Genomic DNA, 20,436 nt, shown 5'->3' with positions numbered 1-20,436 from the left:
TGTGCTGCAGCACCTCTTTTCACCCTCTGTCTGAAACCAGAGCCCAGTCTGCTCTGATTGGTTAGCTTGCCAGCTCTGATGTGATTGGTCAACCATTTAGAGTTGTCCTGCCCCTTAGCCTATCTAGTACAATGTGTTGAAAAGCTAGCCAATAGAAGGGCAAGCGTTATATAGTGATGTCACTATGTTATGGAAGTAAACAAAGGAGTTCAATTGAGGCGTTTCAGGCATGGGGGGAGTGTGTGGCAGAGAAACTCCCCCTCGAGGGAATTTTTGGATCTGCTGTTGTGGGGACAGAAGACTGTTCAGTCACTTTGCGTGGACTTAGTTTTATGTGAGGGTAACATGCTGGTCCCCACAAAATGACCAATTCAGTTCAAGGTTAAGACTTATTTTTATCAACAAGGTTTAGGTCAACCAAAGGTTAAAATACTCTTGTATTAGTCAGGCTTGAGTCCCGACTGCATATTGTCTCAGACTGGACCAGGTGTGCAAACTGACCGACCTCTGTTTGAGACAGTGTCTCTCCTGTGACATCACTCCCCCTCCACAGGCACGAGTGCAGGCTGTCCACTTAGCCCACTCCCCCCACCAATACGTGGTCACCTCCAGCTCATCCTCCAGACTGTTGGACGCCACGCCATCATCCTGAAAACATACAAACACACACACCAACACACACACATACAGATAATTTATTCTTGTAGCAGGAATCATATTAAACCTGTAGAGAAGCAGCTTTAGACAACATACTTAATTAAATAAGCTGGTGTGTAATATTGCATTTATCCAGCAGGGGACCCCGACTGAGGGGTGAGGGCGAAAAAGATAAGGGGAGGAAGCTGAGTGCATCATAACCAGCAAGCACATATTTGCTCACGCCGCGCTATTTCCCATTATGCTTAATGAAGAATGTCGAAGCAATTTACAGCATTTTTCTGTGATATAAATAGAAATATATTATGATCTTTGGTTGGATTAGTTATAAAATAGAAGACTTAAATTGGTCCTAAAAAACTTTCTCTCTCTCTCTCTCTAGAATGTCTAAAATATGGAGCTAATTTTGTCATTGATCAACAAAGAAAAGCTAGTTAAATAAAGCAATTGTTAAAGTCATTCAACTATGAAAAATGATATATATATATAGGTATTCTATATTTATTGAGCGTTGGAAGAAGTGATCAGACTCTTTACTTAATTAAAAATAGTCATTTGCACAATTTTCATCTAAATGTACTCCAAATATCATAAGTAAAAGTACTTTTTATGCAGAATGGATATTTTCAAAATATTAGTATATGGGTATTATGGTTATATGGTAATTATGTTATCCTGTTTTTATAAATGTAAGAGCATTTAAGCATTGTAGTTTGACATCCCGGACCAAATGTAGACAATACAAATGGTATGTAGCCAACTGGTACAGTACTGCAATATATCACATCATCATATCAGGTCTTTTATATGTGCAAAGTAATTAAAGTATTAACTGTGAGTGCTAAAATAAATGTATTGGAGTAAAAAGTTAAATTTAGCCTAGTTGAGTGGAATATTGAGAAGCAATAATCTGAAAATACTCAAGTAAAGTACAAATATATCAAAAACGTACTTGGATAAAATACTTGATTTACATACCTCAGTTACTTTCCACATCTGTACTTATTTGAAGGTAAGATAGTAAAATAAGATAAATAGATCTAAGTGGACCGCTGGGGTTTTTTGCACACTAAACATATTGTATCAATGTGTATTTTTAAAGATGTGTTATAAAGACAAAGTGATCTCAATGAGAATACCTAAACAAATACATTTTATATGTTGTGTTTAAATGATTGCTTTGTTTTTCTTTGTCTATAATGCACTCAGTTAGATATTATCTTATTTTTTGGATGTTCTTGTTGAAACAGTTTGACAGCCTTGCATTGCATCTTCTTAATTTAAATGTCCTCTAGAGGGCGCTTCATTCACTTTTCTCCTCTGAAATGGCCCCCTAGAGGTCAATTTATCACATTTTGTCCGACGGAAAGGCATCTAAAAAGCAATTCTTCATGTTTTCTCTACAAAAAGGGACCCTAGGGAGAACATCATTAAGTGTTCTCCACTGAAAGGGCCCCCTATAGGTCAATTTATCATATTTGCTGTGCTGTAAGGGCCCTCAGAGAGCAATTCTTCTCATTTTCTCGACTGGAAAGGCACTCAGAGGAACAACATTTGACATTTCCTCTACTGGAATGGTAGTTCATTACATAATTTTAACCACTGAATTAAAATAGAATTGTACCTGCCACTAGTAGTTGTTATACAGTAGTTTAAGAAACGGATGTGGTACTTTAAACAATGTAAAACCATTATACAGTTGATTGGACAGTCAGAACAGGGGAGTGCGTCACAACCAAATAGAATCCCAATAAATTATTGTCACAGTGTTTTGTTCTGGGCCAGCGACGTGTGAAGACATTTCACACATTCCTGATGTGCCTGAGCAGCATTTGTTCAGGCCAATGGCTGCATCCCTTTATTCAGAGAGATTCATCAGGGTGACCGCTGGAATGTTCACTGAGCTCCTTGTAAAGGTGTGAGACAGAGCAGCTGTGAGAAAGGGCGAGAGACACTGGAAATACCAGACAGACCAGAAAGTGAGAGAGAGACAGGGAGATGAGATGGTTACAGAGTGAGTTGATTGGAAAGAGAAAGGTTAGACAAAGAGAAGAAGAGTAACCAATTGATCGACAGCAGCTTAACCAAGTCATCAGATTACTTTAAAGCCATTTTATAATCCATTGTTTTTATAAATATAAAAAATATATTTTGAAAGCAGAAAGAAAGGAGTTCCAAGACATCTCAATGAGCTAACATTAAAGGTATCATCTCCTGTGAATATTGCATCAGATATCCGTTTCCCAATACCTTTAATAAAATTCTCTGTATTGAGTGTATGAATTTCCAACAATGATCAGGTATCGTATTATGATGTTACTTAATCATGATGTGACTGAACTTGAACTTAGTTACCATCTGTCAGATGTGAAAGAGACATTTGTACTTAAGAGGAAACATTATGGTCGTGATCACACCAGCCTTGTTTAGACAGGTCGAATCGAGCCCTGGAGCTTTTAACCCCTTGGTGCGGTTCGTTTGGGTTGGTGTGAACGCAGTCCGAGACCTCTTATGTTAACTAAACAAACAGATTCTGGTCTGCCTAAAAGAGGTGGTCCCGGGCTGCTTGCTAGTTGACTCTGGAAATCTTTAGTGGAAGAATGAAGCACAATAAAGTAAAAAAGCACCATCAATAATACATGAAATTGCCCGATGCGCTGCAGAAAAGTGGCAGCTCCCTCGATATCAAAGACAAATTTATTTGGTATGACGACCTTGACAATATCTTGAATACAAGACCCATAGTGAGCCCCGTAGATGTGGTTCAAGGGTTGAATCGCGTCCTATGAGGAAGAGGTAGCCTACAAGTAGCCTATATACAGTTTATATGCTTTCATTCATTCTGAAATCATTCATTAATTCACGGAGATATAAACAACTATAAACTTAACTTAGGCTATATTAGCTTTTTTTTTTTACCATATTACTAATACTACTAATTATATAATCATATGCGCCATCCGCTAGAGTCTGTTGATATGTTCTCCAGATAAACAGCAGCATGAAAGTAACCTGCCCATGCTCCATGGTGGAAGCTATGGTAGAAATTGCAGGGGTTTTTACCCGCTTAATCTCTGCCCAATTGCTGAACAGCATTTCCATGCACATGATTTCTCTTTAAAGTTAATAGTCCGTCTGAAGCTTGCCTGTGTGAACGCAAAACAAATCTTTCGAAAAATGGAACAATGTAACAATCTCGCGTCTATTAGTGCTGCATACCTGGACTCACATTGAGGTTCAGGTCCGGACTCAAGTCCAGAGGTTCATATTCAAGTCCGGACTTATAAGTCCGGACTTGAACCCATGGCTTGTGTGAGTAACTGAAGTGAACTTATTGTAAGCTAATTATCAATTGAAAATAAACTCATGATCAACTCAAATTCAAACTCGTCCGGTTTATTGTGTTCCCTGCTACTGTCCTTTGTGTCTACATTTCTCTACAAAGTACAAATGTAAAAAAAAGTTACATACACTTTTTGCCACTTAGTCTACAAATGACTTATGACATCAACTAGGATAGAATCGGAGGATAAAACCCTCTTTATTTGTCACATACATGCACATAGCAGAGCACACACAGTGAAATTGGTCCTCTGCATTTAACCCATCCTAGTACTAGGAGAAGTGGGCAGCTATTGTACAGTGCCCGGTAAACAGTAAACTACTAGTCTACTACAAAGTTCAAACATTTATTTCATTTACCAAACTAAAGTAACCAAACCAAAAGCTCCCCGCAGAAGAAAAGATGACGCTGAATAAACGCCCTAGTCGGCTACTACTAGTATATCTTATAATATAAAGCTAAGAATGGGATTTTTTTACAAGCCTATTTAAAATTAAAGCCTATTTTCCAAAAAGTATTGTTCAGCTTATCTCGATCGTTGTTATTTTGCTCGCCAAACATCGCCGCCAATGTAGCTGAGGCTGCATGTGGAGTAGTTTCTATTTTGTGGTTTCGCCTCAAGTGCCTCGCTATGTTTGATGTTCCCCCAGCGCAATTGATCACTTTCCCGCACAGGTTACACTTCGCAGTATCTAGCGGCAGTTTCGTCACATGAATGTCTAAGCCAAAAACATCGCTAGCTTCCCTTGACGTCACACAGATCTCGTGAGTAGTTGCGATATTTTGCGAGACTTGGTGAGTTCAGTAATGGCCGCAATATCAGAAGCCGACACGATGTTTTTCGTCTTTTTTTTTCTCAGTGCAAATTTCTCGGCCTATGGAAGGTTTTAGATGGTTTGGAATAAAAAGGAGAATATACGTAAGTGCTAGTTTTTTTGTGAGTCCAAGTACCGGTTCCCGACGTTCCGGTTTTAACCGGACTTGAACCGAAAAAGTCCAGTAACGGTTCGGCGTACCGGTACGCAGCACTAGGTGTGACTGCGACCTATGGGTAAAAAGGTTCAACATTTTAACTTACAGTTATCACCATGAAAGCAGTTATTTGTCACATTAAAACATGTTTTCTGAAATATTATGTTTAAATATGCAAATGAATCACTATCTTAATGTGTGCTTATTTGTATACATTTTTCAAAATGGAAACCTGAACAATTGAAACACCCAGTTCAAATTCTTTGTTTGACTTCTTTGATTCTTTGTTGATGTTTTAGAGTCAAAGTTGTTTTAGGAGGGAATATTATCTCTTAGTATCACTCAATCGAAACATACTGCCAACAGCCGTAACAAAGACACACTTTTCCGCATGATTTTAAATTGTGATGAAGATGGCTGACTTAAACTACGCCTACGCTACACAAGATAGTAGTGATATTGTGACTTGAGTTCTTAGTTTCATCACATTTTGCATAGGCTTGCCGAGCTGTTAGAAAGCAGGTGAGTTGGAGAATATATGGCTAGGTTTTACACATTGTGCCTTTTAAGATACTAAAAGTAAAACACAAAATTCTCATCAAACTTAAGAGGATTTTCGCTGTTGAGCTCATTCCAGTCAGGAATGATGGGAAGGTCAAAAGACCTCTAGACATTAAATCTTTCCTTAATCTGGTAGAAACTTTTTTTGCAGACGTATTTTCTACCTGTTGGTATAACTAGGCTGCAAACTAACAGATTTCCTGTCAGATTTCAAAATATGTCAGAGTTTACTAATATGTGTGATGCGTACCTGCAGCATCCTGGTGGACGGGATCCCCACAGACACTGCCAGCGTCAGAAAGCCCAGAAGTACCACGCCTGTCTCCCTACACTGTTCCCACGACAACACCCTCATCCTGGTGAATCGGAGACAGAGACAAAAAGAAATACAGGTTTGATATGTGGACCTTACTGCTACTGAAAGTTCCCATGGGAAAGAAATTTGAACATCTCCTCCAGGCACTTTTCCTCTGTGAGTAAAGAATATATAGTTGTTTCCTTTTCGACATGCAAGATGAGCAAAACTTGCCTGGGAACTAGAAAAATCAGACAAATCTGGGAGCTCATGTTTTATTTGCGCTGGCAGATGCGTCTGGCCCCTTTCCACTCGGTCAAATCCCAGCGTCATTTTCTAAAAGAACAAAAATAACTGCAGCTGATGTTGACATTTAGTTAAGACTGCTATGAGTCGGTTTCACAGACTTGTGACCTGCTCTGTCAAAGTCAGTCACATTGACTCCCAAAACATATGTTTAGTTATATTCGCCGTTGGGAGAAGGTGGGGGGATTATTAGCTTTCCAATGATATCCTTATTGTTTTTGTTCTCCAAATATTCGGCAAAATATTTCACATAACATGATGACTGTTATAAAGAGACGATTATGTTTTTTTATTATTTTTTTATTTAGTGATATAGCAATTACAGGACAAGTTCATACAAGTGCATTGTCTCTAATACACACAAGAGAGTAACGAGAAAAGACAAATGACAAAATACACATGGAGACCAGAAAGAAGTCAGTAATATTTAATAAAATAATCAAATATGACTGACAATATAATAGCCGTTTAGTCTAAATATATCTGTAAAAAATAAGATGCTGTATAAAAATGTAAAACAAATATAATAATAATAATAATAGTTTTTCACATGAATCAAGATTATCTCTAAATGACTAATTAGTTAGAGTGGGTCAGATATAAGAGTGGTTTGTAGACTGCAAGTTAAGGGTCCTGTCTTTGGCAACTTGGTGTATTTGCCATCAAGTTTTTTGGGAAGCACAAGTACAACTTACTACAGATTTGGTGAGCAAACTGTAATAATCAACTTAAATGAACTGGAAACACACTTTGAAAGAGTAAAGGTCTATAAGAAAAAAATGACCAGTAGCCCTGCACTGAAGAATATTAAAATCCACTGAATGAGAATGGGCTGTATTGAAGAAGACCAGGGATTAAGACAAGGACATGTTCTCATAGACTTATATACAATCTGACTTTTGTAACAAGTGGAGTCATGGCATTGGAAATAATGCAGGTTAAAGGCATTTCAGCATTTGCTTCATATTTTAGCCCTAGAGGTTGTCGCTTGGTCAGTTTTTAAAGAACTGCATGATGTATTTTCGCTAACAGAGGAACAACAATTGGCTAGTATTACTGTACTCTGATTGGTTATCTACACGTGGCAGATGTATTTACTACCGTAGTCTAGTCATATTTATGTCTAGTTCTGCTTTTTCCTGTTTATGATGAACAATAATCTACTGCCAGAAAATCAGAAACCACGTTAATAGCTCAAATCTCAAACCAACATTTTACAAGTTTTACCTAACAATGAGAAGCCAATGTGAGAAACCTGTCTGTGTATCTAGATGGAAGCATCCAGTGATGATTCTTAAACAGAGGCTAAAGGATATGAAGGGAAATATCAGGACCACTAATGGGTTTTCGTGGCATTAAAATCCCACGTCTAGGCACTTATGTGACTTGTGCATAAAAACATACTGCTGAGACTTGTGGGTGTTTTTTCCCTCTCTAAATTGAGGCTTCTCAGCTTCCAAGCCCACAGAAGGGCCTGGAGTTTGATTTTTTTACACCACAAGAACACATTTGTGGTCCTAATATTTCCTCTTTGACTCTGCTGCTGCAGCTGCTGTATTTTACCATACTGCTGAGTGTTAATCCCAGGACAAGAAACCAATCAGCCGTAAAAGTTGCTGTACCTCAATAAATAAAAATAAAAACGAATTGAATTTTTCATTTGAAAAGAAGTAAAAATCAAAGTGACTTTCTTCAACAACAACATGAAGCCACTGCTAGATGTATTCAACATGTCAGGAAATACACCTTTGGCTTTCCTGTTGAGTTATATAAGGATATGGTTATCACTCTCTTGTCATTTCACTCTCCATTGAAAACGAAGAATCAGTGCTAAGAGGAAAAAATACAATTTCCATGCCTTAAAGCTACATAGTGTATTGCACGTCAAAAGACATAAATATGAGGTTTTATGCTTTTTTTATGCATTCTGGCCACTCATTTACATGCAATGAACATGTCTCATTCGTTGAAAAATGTACATGTGTACTGTAGGTTTATTTTGAAGATTAAATAGGAAATATAATGAGTAACCTGTGTCTATTCTGACTGCTATCATTTGGTTTTCTTCACATTTAAAATGTATTGCAGCCTTCACCTTCTCTTAATATACATCCATGGCCTACACATTGAAAATAATAATGCTGATTTCTCCTGGGAGGACCCAAGTACTGGATGGGCCCCAGCACCTGCCCTTGGCACTGTGTCTAGATTCCTCTTACTAGTTTGTCATGCATTTCTTTATTACAGCTCCACACAGATATTTGGTTTTCGTCTCCCCAAAATAGAAGTAAATACTTGTATTTTTACTTTTGATTAATCATGTTAATCACACATTATCATTGTGATTGACTGACACCACTGCTTTAAATGCAACCTAGACATCAAAACACATCTGAGAGAATGGTATGACAAATGTAGGCCTTTTACCCAGACAATGCATGCTCACGTCAAAGGCAGTGTGTCGGCTGCAGGCTTTTGAAAGTGCTGGCAATCTGTGGCAGGCTGGCGCTGGCAGGTGGAAGGCGATGCAGGAAGGCTGCTGAGAGGCCACAGGTGTTGGAGACTGGAGTTAGTCAGTTGAGGGGCCCGTGTAAAAGTTAAACAAGCCCCAATGTGCTGGAAGGACGAAGGTAAGTTTCCTAGGACTTTACATAGGTGGGCCTTTGTTTGGCTCTTCAGACTATAAGGAAATGTAGATGTCTGTAATGTAAAGGCTAACATGAACAGGCACAGCCACACAGGAAAAGGAGGGTACTTGAGCAGCTCTGCAGTTGTATATACGAGTTAAATGACTCAATGAAGTTTTTGATACTGAATACTGAACCGAAAAACTATGTTAGTCTGCAGAGTCTGCATATTTTCTTAGACCATTCTTGCGCCATAATCCAATTATATTTCTCACTTTGTCTAATAGGTATGTGAAAAAGACAAAGTTATTGGAAAATAAATAAACCATATACTGATGTGCCTTGTCAATCCTGAAATTCCCTCAACTTGAATTACTGAAAGAATCTTTATTCCTTGACAAATGAGATCGATGATGATATCAAACTTTTTGCAAATTTGCTAAAACTCAAACACTTAAAATCCATTCAAATAAAAAAAAATCGGTTGCGTTTAATTAAGAACACGTGGGGCAAGCTGAATATTTTCTTGAGCCTGTTCTTTCACACGCATACTTGAAGAGAATACACACACACATACATAGACAGAGCTTCTAGAAAACGGGTTCATAGTACATCCCATGTCCTCAGGTCCAGTTAGGCAGTCTTGTTAAATAAGCAAACAGCTCGTCTCGCCCTGTTTGCAGTCTGGCTTTCTCTGGCACTAAATATTGGTGACAGGTGTCTTAAAGCAAGCGCAGCAGCACCTGGACTTCATTATCCAACCAGACACAGCTGGAGCGCAGCCAGCTGCCAAATACACACACAGGAGACGGACACACAGACATTGGCGTGACGGAGCACACACACATACACACAGATGTAGACCACCGTGCACGGTAATACTCGAGCTTGAGCAATGTGCACATACAGTTATGCAAATGCCCAAGCACGAATGTACGTAACTCACAGTCACACACTTTCTCTTCCTCTATGCTGCTTACACACATACACATTTGTGCAACTATACTTGAGGGTACCACCAATCCCCACCAAATAACCAGGCTTGGGGAGAAACGGAATACATATATTGGTATAATGTAATTAGCAGTGTTGTAGGCAAGTCACTATGCCTCGAGTCCAAGTAGGCCTACAGGTTCAAGTCTCCAGAGTTCAAGTCCGAGTCAAGTCCAAGTCATAAAAAAATGTCCAAGTCGAGTCCACTACTCATCCAAGTCAAGTCCGAGTCGAGTCCCTATTGATCAAGTCCGGGGGGGACATGATAGCAGAGCGAACAGGTACAGGAGGCGTAGAGCGAGGAGATCATTGTCCACTAGTTAATCGATCGCGGATGGCGTCGTGCTCGCAGACGGATAAAAAAAATACACTAGGGCGGCCGTTAATATGCCTGGGCGGCCCGCCCAAGTAAAGTATGTGTGGGAAACCCTGTGTTGTTAAACTTCAAAAAAACATAACTGTGGTCCCGCAGCTCATAGGCGTGTCCTAATGCCGGGAGCTATGAACTTTCATATGCGTTGAAAGGGCGAATAAGAAAGCTTGACACACACATCATTCACAAAGATGTATGCGTCAAGCTCTATTATTGGCCCCCTAGCTCCGGCAATGAATCACGTAGGATCTCGCGGGAGAATGCATCGGAAAGAACAGAGTCTACCGATTCCGGCAACATTTCTACGCCGTATTATGGCATACATATTAATAGAAACATATCGAAAACGCGCCGGCGCGTTCGTCGACCTCAGGGTTTTAATGACAAAGTCGAGTCCTTTCGAGTCATCGCGAGTCCGAATGCACGAGTCCAAGTCCGAGTTCAAGTCATTAGTGCTCAATTCCAAGTCAAGTCACGAGTCTCTAAATTTAGCTCACAAGTCGGGGACTCGAGTACTACAACACTGGTAATTAGGATACACTTTTTTGATTTATTACTGCAGTCCTTTACAGTTATAGAAATAAAAAGATGTAATCCAATTACAGTTACATTTAAAAAGAAACTGGGGATTGCTACCAGTATTACAATGTTACAATGCATTTTAAAATTCCAAAGGATAGATAACGAGGCTAACGCGAGGACAGTAGGTTACAACACTTTGCGAATCTCAAAACACCAAGTGAAGCGACCGCAGCAAACCTTCCGGAAGTTTCAAGAATGCTTTCACTAGGGGGACATGTCAAAACGAAAGCTCAAAGGGGAGAAACAACTTCACCGTTAAGTGCTAGCTTTGCCTGCTAGCTGCGAAATACTGTCTTTGTGAAGAATCAACGGGTAAGACCAACTGCTAACCGCTAATGTTAGCTAACTAATGTCAACTAACCTGGCTACTACAACACATTTTTTTATTTAGCAGTGGGAAATGTTTAGTTTGCATGAGCAGTAACTCTACCAAACAACTGACGGCCAGTTTATCATAGCCTACCGTAATAAATATTTTTTACTATACTTTTATCAATGGGCTACAGGTTTGATCTCACTCTCTCGTAGTAATTTATTTGACAATAGCAATCAGTGACAGATATTTATTTTAATGAAAATCTTTGAGAAACTTGTATCTTGGTCAAGACAATTGCAGCGTTCCTGCTGTATTCTTTTAAAGTATACTTTCTTAATAATTCAGCAAATACTAGATAGTGTACTTATATCTTGTGATATTACAACATTAAGTATCTACTTAATCTGTGGGACTATTAAAGGTATTCTGATTCTGATTCTGAATCACATACTAGTTTCTACTTGCAAACTACTTTTGTTATACCTCCTATTTTATTATTTCCGTCTAATTTTGTACGGCTGCAACACCCAAATTTACGGTGATGAATAAAGTTTTATCATAATTCCTTCACTTTGTTGAAACATTTGTCTAAATGTCCTTTCTTTTCTTCTTCAGACAGCACAAAGGTCCCCCTCCTTCACCCCTGTGCCGTCCCCACGCCGACGCCACCCTGGGGCCCCTCGGCTCGCTGTTTTGTTTTTGTAGGACTGGCCGCCTCAGCAGACAGACAGACAGACAGACAGACAGACAGACAGACAGACAGACAGACAGACAGACAGACACAGACAGACAGACAGACAGACAGACAGACAGACAGACAGACAGACAGACAGCAGTAGTCTGTCCCCTGGGAGGATGGACTGAAGCAGAGCTCACAGACAGATATATCCTTCCAAGGCTGAAAGTTTATGATCTAACACTCTGTGCCACAAAAACAAATGCAGATTAAAAGCTTTGCCATAACACAGTAGGTAGTTGTTAATTTAATATATTTAGGTTTTGTGTTGCTGATGGGACAAAAGCAAGAAAACTGAAACTTCACCTTGGGCTCTGGCAGATTCTGAAAATAAAAAATAATAAAATGTAAAAATGATTGACTGACTACTTTGATTCGCTCATTCCCTTACATCAGATGGCCGCAAGCTACCATGTAGACCCTCTAATCCCCCGCTGTTTCAATTTTGAGATGCCTTCACATGTTTCAGAGACCACAGTTATTTAATGTATAATAAAACATATCTGTTATCTCCCAACCTGATAAAAATATAGCAGCTTGTTAAGTGGTCCTAGTCTTCAAACTATGATGCACTACATACCCCTCTAGCGTCAGATTTGCATATATAAATTTCGCACATGTCAATTTCCACTCGTTACATGGATACAGTGTTTTGAAGGTAACACTTCTGTGTTCACACAAAACTGCTTTGTTAAATTTAGGCATCAAAACTACTTCCTTATGTTTGTTACATTAAGTAAAATCACTCAAAGACGACACCAAGTCTGAATCTGCTGGGTGGAAGCCCTGTGTTATTTGAATAATCCATCTGACCAGACACCTATATCCGACATCACCTGACCTTGTCTTACCAAGATTTTTAATATGAAGAGTTGGGATTGAAAACAGGCTTGCTATTACTAAGTGGGCCACTGTGGCTGCGAGGAAGTGTGGTCGTCTTTCAACCAGAAGGTTGTGGGTTTGATCCCAGCCCGAGCCTGAGTCAATGTATCGATGTATCCTTGGTCAAGATACTGAACTGAACCTAATGGTGTATGAATGTCTATGAAAGTTAGTTCCCTAGAGCAAGGTGTACTGCTCTGTATGAATGGGTGAATGGCTTGAAGTATGTAAAGTAATTTGAGGGGTTGAATAGAGTGGATAGAGCACTATATAACTACAGTCCATTTACTAGTCCAAGTGGTGAATATCACCTACAAAATTTCAACATAATTTCTGTACATGAACAGACAACTACTAAAGAGAGGCAGTTTGCCAGAACACAATATTCAAGTCCAGCTTTAAACCCAGGATATTGAAGTCACATGGTGGTCACAGAAAACCTCAATAATTGAATTAATTTCATTTGATAGATGGTTGAGACAATGTGGATTATCTTGTTTGTTTGAAAGCAAATGCATAGTTTGAAAGTTTGTGATATAAGAAAATGGTGTGACATATTGCTGATTAGACAAATTCCCTGCATGTCAAAGTCTATACCAGTCAAACATGGGGACGAGTGTAAACCCTAACATTAATAACCCTGTGAGCCTGCAGACTCATCCCTGCTGCATTTTGCCCCATTAGCCAAACTCTCTTCTCTTTCCTTCGTGACGAGCCTTTCTCAAGTACACATGCAAAGTGAAAAATGGATGTAGGCTCAACTCTGCCTCTTGTATACAAAAAGAAATACCAAGAGAGCCAACCGACAGACAGCTGGGCAGAGAGGCTAAGAGATGGGAGGAAGCATGATGGAAAAGAGACAAAAACAAGGAAAGACTCAGAGGACGAATAAGGAAATCAGTCTGAGAAGTTGAGGAGAGGTCCCCAGTGTTACTTCTGACCTACTAACTACTCTGACCTTTTTTATTGACTCTCTCCTGAGGGCTGACTGTCCCAGGAGGACTGACGAGTCAGTTTGTCTGTATTACATTCACTGACAAAAAAACAAAAAAGAAGTGACTCTTGAGCGGGTTTGGTGAGCACATTAGTGGTTTGTCTGACAACCAGACTGCTTGGATCAACTCTGTGCAGTTTAGCTCGCCAGTAAAGCATGCAATGCAGCTGCTCCACAAAAATGCAGACTTTTATCTATAGTTTTTACAAAATACACAATTTCTGCTCTCTTTACACATATTCGAAAACACAAGACAAATGCCGTAGTTATTGCTAGCAATTAAATTAACCAAGACTACACTTGACAGTTGCCACCTGCAGAAATGTAAACATCAGCAACAGAAAAAACTAAAAGATATCACCTGCATTACTCCTTTGACTATAGTTAAACACATTACAGCCATCAACATCTGTTTCTGTGAACATACAAAATTAAATTGTATTTGGATAAAGTATTGAAAGTGGTGTGGTGTACATTTCCCTGCTGTGGGAATAATACAGGATTTCTGATTTTGATATCAAACATAGTTTATCTTTGGCATATAATTAGTTATAAAATAAATTGACATATCTGCATAATGTATTTTGAATCCCTTTCTCCCTCTTACTTTTAATGTTTCACTGATGAAAAATCTGGACGCTATCAACACCCGACATTTACATGGATACATTACACATCAGAAATTGAAGCTTCAATCAAGGCTGGTAATGGCTGCCAGGGATTATTAAATAGAGATAATTAACACATGCATTGGAAAACTGCAGGTTCAAAGCTTAATTTGGATGTTTACGTTGCAGGTTTGAAAAGAAGGTAAGATTTGATGATGTTATTTTTAATATTAGTTAGCCAAGTGCTTCTGTTGTTGCAGGGTGAGTTTGCATTTCTCAGAGCAGTGGGGGTGACTAAAGAATACAATATAATATACAAAATATAAGTATGTTGTCAAATAAAAATGACTAGTTAGAGAAAGCAAAGTTCTATGTTGCAAACATTTTGCAAGAGCACTAATGATAAAATAGCTAGCTAGCGCAATAAGCTGTCAGTGTCCACCTGCCAACTGTTTCACTCATTTTCTGTAAGTGCATCGTCAAGGCAACATGGAATTAGCTAGCTAGCTCACAAGCCAGTTGCTTATTGAGTAGAATCTAACAACTTACTTCATCCAGACACAATTGTAAAATTGCGGGAAAGCATACAACACGTGTTATGTGTTAGCATATCAAACTAAATGACCCCTTTTGAAATGACATTTCCACCAAATCGTTTTTGTTTTTGCAATTTCTGAACCAGTTGAGGGTTGCCTTTTTGAAAGCAAACCCCGAACCCGAAATAGTAAGATTCAAGAACCAGACTAATTATGAAACCACATCAATATCTGAAATACAAGCAGAATAAGATGATAAAAAGTCCTTCAATGTTTTGACCGAAATACAACACATATGCTTAAAGAGTATGCTAGCAATCTAGCACCTCTGAACATGCTCAAGTACGAGATACTTATCATCCTAATTTGGTCCATACTTTAATACTGTCCCAAAGTGGGCTTGGAGTTTGTTTTTTTTACACTTTTTAAAGAACATTTGTACGTTTTCTAAGTGAACCTTGACAAAACTTTCTATTGTATTCACCAATTTAAAGCCACAAAAACCATTCCACAGTTTGACTAGTAGTGCTGGCCCAAATGTAAGACTCTACCTCACCAGTTTACACACACACACACACATACACACACACACACACACACACACACACACACACACACACACACACACACACACACAACACACAACTTCCAACAGCTGACAAGTTTCCAGACTGACTTTGGGCTCTCCAAGCACACATACATCTATGCATGCATGCCTGCACGGAAAACACACTCAATTCCTGAAAGAGAGTCAGCATTATTTTGTGGATTTGTTTTGGTCTGGTGCAAAACACAAGTCTCATTGGCACTGCTGTACCTCGTAAACACATTTACACACACACACACACACACACACACACACACACACACACACACACACACACACACACACACACACACACACACACACACAGACCAGATGCAAACCAAACCAGCACATGCAGTCATGCCAACAGCGAAGATTTACACACACACACACACACACACACACACACACACACACACACACACACACACACACACACACACTCACACACACATACAAACATGAAGCACACAAGCCTTTTTACACAATATAAACACAAACACACACTAACATAACTTTCCAATATTTACCCACTCACCTAGCCTGCAGCAGTCCAAGGGCGTCTCTGTCTGTTTTGAGGATGACGCTCAGTGTGTGTGTGTGTGTGTGTGTGTGTGTGTGTGTGTGTGTGTGTGTGTGTGTGTGTGTGTGTGTGTGTGTGTGTGTGTGTGTGTGTGTGTGTGTGTGTGTGTGTGTGTGTGTGTGTGTTTTTGTGTGTGTGTGTGTGTGTGCGTGTGTGTCAGCGTGCCAGCGACAGAGGTGGTGTGTCGGTGAGTGCTGCTGTTGCTGTGGAGAGAACAGGGGAGAGACAGACAGAGGGAGGAAGAAAGAGGGGAAGGGAGGTAGGGAGGTAAGGTGTGCTCTCCCTGCATCCCTCTTCTTCTTCCTCCTCCTCCTCCTCCCCAGTCAGCAGGAGCAGCAGAGTGGCAGCAGAGGCAGAAGGTGGGAGGATCAGAAGAGTTAAAGGAAGAAAAAAAAACTCAACCGGAGAGACCCTGGATGGCTACTCTGCTTACATTCTTTCTAACCCTTTGTTTCTCCCAACAAGCATGTCTACTTAGGCCCATATGGATATAAAGTGTACATGTTTTATATTATATCCAAGTGGACTTTACACCTTCCTATTGTCTGTCTCAATATTTCTTATGAATGCATTTTTAAGGTGAAAAGCATCGCCCTAAGGCCAACAAATGGGCAGAGATGGGCACAGACAGACTGACAGCCTGAAGACAGAGGGGTCCCCGGGTGAAAACAATCAGTGTCCACAAGAAACATTCTCATAATTTTTTTATGTGTTTTTGTACTTTAACGAGTAAGCAGGCGTGTTTACCACAATATATAGCGTCAATCTGGTTAGAGTCTGATTGAGAAACAAAAATGACCATATTTGGACAAGGAAGTATAAGAGGAGAGCAGTGAGGTGTGGCTGGATAACATTGGTTAAAAAAACGAAATTTCACAATAAATATAGCTCTTTTGGCAATTAAGGTAGTTAACTGTGATGCTAATATAAAGACTTGTTTGTAATATGCTTACCAGAAAAAAACGAAAAGCAGAATCCTTGCAGTGTTGTTTCGGACAAATAGCTAAGCTAACAAGTTGGCGGCAAGCAGACGGCTAGCGGCTAGCCAACTGTGGTGGACCAGTCAAAGCAGCCACACCTAATTATGCATAACATAATCTTTAAAATATTTTGGGTGAGGAGTATAAAATAGATTTTTTTTTGTTACAGACTGCAAATATGTTTTTTTTTTATGCTAAAAGACTTTAGTTTCCTATTTTAACTTGGCGTTCCACAGGGATTTATTTCTCCTTTACTAAATGAGAAGCATTTACCACTTCTGATTCCCTCGTCTTGAATTTTAAATATAATATGGTGACATAAAGATGTTAGTAAACCCCATATCTCAATGTCCCATGCTTGTATGAACAGCGGTTGCTAACAAGTGACTAACTGAGACCACTTAACGTCAAGCCGAACATTAGCCACCTTTAGCTTAGCGGCCATTGTTTATAACGTTAGCTTTGTACTTCTAGTGATTGCATTGTCTAATCAAAAATCGTAAAAGTAGTTTTCATATGTTATTTTCTGCAATTTTACAAAATCCCATTGCTTTTGGTGAAGGACACATGGCAATGCTAACTTCAGTGTTGGTCTACAAAAATAAGTCATCACTAAAGTCTACTAGCCTATAGAATTTTTTGGCCAATGATGCCAAAAATAAACTGCGTAATCCAGTCGTAACTATTTAGGATTTAGTCATGACTACAATTAAGGATGTCCAAATGCTTTTTTCGGTAATGCTGAAGACAATGTACCACTTTGCATCTAATGCTAGAAATATGAAATCAGTCAGAGTTCAGTACTGGTTCTTTATATCCAATTAATTCCCTGAGTGGTTTTGAAATGTCACTAGAATGTATAGTGTGTTCATTTACTTTGTTTTTGTTTTCTAGTGAAATGCTCCTTTAAGTGACGGGATTTCCTCCTTTCCGAAACACACTGAGAAACAGAGGAGGAAGCCAAAACCAGATGGGAGGACGGCGATTCAGACGGAGAAATGAGAGGCGAGGAGAGAGGAGTGAATGATGAGAGGAGGACGAGCAGACGTCTGAGGACCACCGTGTCTGCCCACCATGTCTCGCCCTCCTCTCTTTTTCCTCATCTGTCTGTCTGTCTCTCTCCCACTTTATAACAATTTCAACTCTTCTCTCTAATGTTTTCTCTATCTTTTTCTGCTGTTATTTCACACCCCTCCCTCTCTTGCTCTGGGTGTGTTTTTTTCACACCCAGTCACACTCCTTTCCTCACTTCTCTTTGCACTTGTTCTCTCTATTACCCCCATGTTTGATCTCTTATTTAACTCTGTTACTGAACTGCCTAACAGATTTCAGTCAATGCTTACTTGTGTGAAAACTGTTTGACGTGAATTTGCGTAACCACATGTATTGACTTCTGGGGACTGCAAAGACGCCTTAAACAGTTTCACCTGGAATAATCTTTTAATCTCTTTGTATGTATCTCATTAGTTGTTCTTCTCTATACACTTCTGTCCTTATTCTATGTCTGCTGCAAGTCTGTCTGCTGGCTACATTAGTTGAGGCTCTGCTCCATTGGCTGATTTGTAAACTGAAGTTCAGGGAGGCTACCAGGCCAGAGGAATAAGCCCCACCCACCAACTCCCCCAATATAAACCCACCACCCTCTACACAACAGAAGAATACAAGAATGTTGCACAATGGCTTTCAACAATCCCCTGGGTGTGTTTTTGTGTGTGAATTTGCAGAAAAGTCTGCAGTCATTAGGGTTGGCGAATGCAGACAAAAATAGCAATTAAAGGCCTTATAAACACAACCGCAGAAAGAGTAAAAAAAAAAGTGTTGCCCACTTAAGCTGCAGTCTAAAATGTGTGAAGCAAAACCCACTGCTTCTTAAAAACACTTGAATGGAAAAAGGTATTGAAAAAATATACAGTGCAGCGTGATTAGTTTAATGGGAATCAAACACCAGTGATGAATTGTGTGCATAAAAACACTAGCACTCATTATTTTCCATGCAAGCCCTGACACATGTCATCACACTTCAGGGTACACCATTTTCTTAATTCTCAATCATGGATGTATAAAGAGAAGTGGATAGATGCTATCAGGTAGAGCTCTGTCCATTCCTATGAGAGTTGCTCAGTGGAGCATGAAGCCAAAATTGCCTGACTCTCGAGTACAAACATCCATAGATGTCCCGGCAATCTTCCAGATACATGGGGCTAATTGAGAATGTGCACTTGTGTTTTCCTTAAACTCCGCCTCCAATCTGCTTCTTCACGGCTGCGTCCCATCAGGTCTCTTCTTAGTCAACTGAATGGAGAGGGAAAATAAGTCAGTTGGTTTGTCTTTTAGCACATTTTACAACTTTAAGGCCCTAATGATTTAAATAAGGGGTATTAGAGGGTTCGTTCTTTAAGGCCCTAATGATTTAAATAAGGGGTATTAGAGGGTTCGTTCTTTAAGGCCCTAATGATTTAAATAAGGGGTATTAGAGGGTTCGTTGTGTCATGTTGATTAAAGAAAAAATATTCTCTTAGTTACAGACATGTCTTTCCCAATGTGAGTCAATGGCAAACAAGGCTTAAAAAAACTATTGTTTTCCCATGGGTTTTGTAGTTCTTTAAGTTGGCCACCCATCGGATACAGCTATGATGTTTTGGTTTTTATATCAGCTCTGACATTTTGTCTAAAACCTCACTCATTGTAGACTGGCTCTTTTTAATGTCTTGAATATAGTCTGATGGAAAGATGAAACACATAAATTCCAGTATAGCTCAGACACTTTCCAGGGAAACGGGGAGCTTCTCCAAAGCAGTTAAACTGGAAGTCAGGAGCTGTTGCCAGGTTGAATCACAACATTATGTGATGGACTATCGGTGAGGATCAGCCACACACTTCTCCATAGACTGGGAGTTTCCTGCTCTCTGCCTGTGCTACACCAAACTGAACTGGAGATCAGTTCCTGGTGTGTGGCTCTGCTCCGAACAATGCCGACCAGGAGCGGGTGGAGCCACCTGGTAGGACTATAGATGCCTCTGACTACCCTGCCCCTTGCACAATGCAAACTTTTTCTTTCATGGTGTTTATATTAGACACCATTTAAAACATGTTTACTAACTCAACCCATTTTATTGCCTCCAAATCAGTTAGTTTTACCTGAATGTTGGGCTTTTAGGTGTAGCATGTTTAATTGAAGTGGTATTTCCCAAGGTAAAGCTAAACATGTGCCTGATGAAAGTACAGTTACTTTGTTATGTGACATTTTAAATGACCCACTATGTGCCGTAATTTGGCTTGATTTTGTAAAAATGTTGAATAAAACTATATCTTAAACATTGCCTCAGTCATGTGTTGCGGACAGCTGTGTTTGTTCATCGTCTTTTGGAATCCATCCTTAAAATGACCACATGTAGAGAAAAAAAGGGCTAAGCTTTTAATTAAAGTTGGATGAAAGAAAGGATCGCTCTTAAGTCTCTGTAAGGCAAACGGTAGTAAAGATATCATTTCTGCTTATTATTTTGTTA

At 39.5% G+C, this 20,436-nt stretch overlaps 1 protein-coding gene across 1 annotated transcript in view; it reads right to left on the bottom strand.

Moving 5' to 3' along the window:
* Nucleotides 1-15,923, bottom strand: part of adamtsl2 (ADAMTS-like 2) — a 34,252-nt gene extending 18,329 nt beyond the window's left edge. The window contains exons 1-3 of the mRNA XM_063897781.1: nt 15,906-15,923; nt 5,784-5,889; nt 506-648 (exon numbers count right to left, since the gene is read on the bottom strand). Of these exons, the coding sequence (XP_063753851.1) occupies nt 506-648; nt 5,784-5,888 (248 nt within the window). The 5' untranslated portion in view covers nt 5,889; nt 15,906-15,923. The remainder of the gene's footprint in view (nt 1-505; nt 649-5,783; nt 5,890-15,905) is intronic.
* Between the last annotated feature and the right edge of the window lie 4,513 nt (nt 15,924-20,436).

The sequence above is a fragment of the Eleginops maclovinus genome, chromosome 12 (genome assembly GCF_036324505.1).
Source record: "Eleginops maclovinus isolate JMC-PN-2008 ecotype Puerto Natales chromosome 12, JC_Emac_rtc_rv5, whole genome shotgun sequence".
Taxonomy (NCBI): domain Eukaryota; kingdom Metazoa; phylum Chordata; class Actinopteri; order Perciformes; family Eleginopidae; genus Eleginops; species Eleginops maclovinus.
This window is presented reverse-complemented; position numbering and strand designations above follow the sequence as displayed.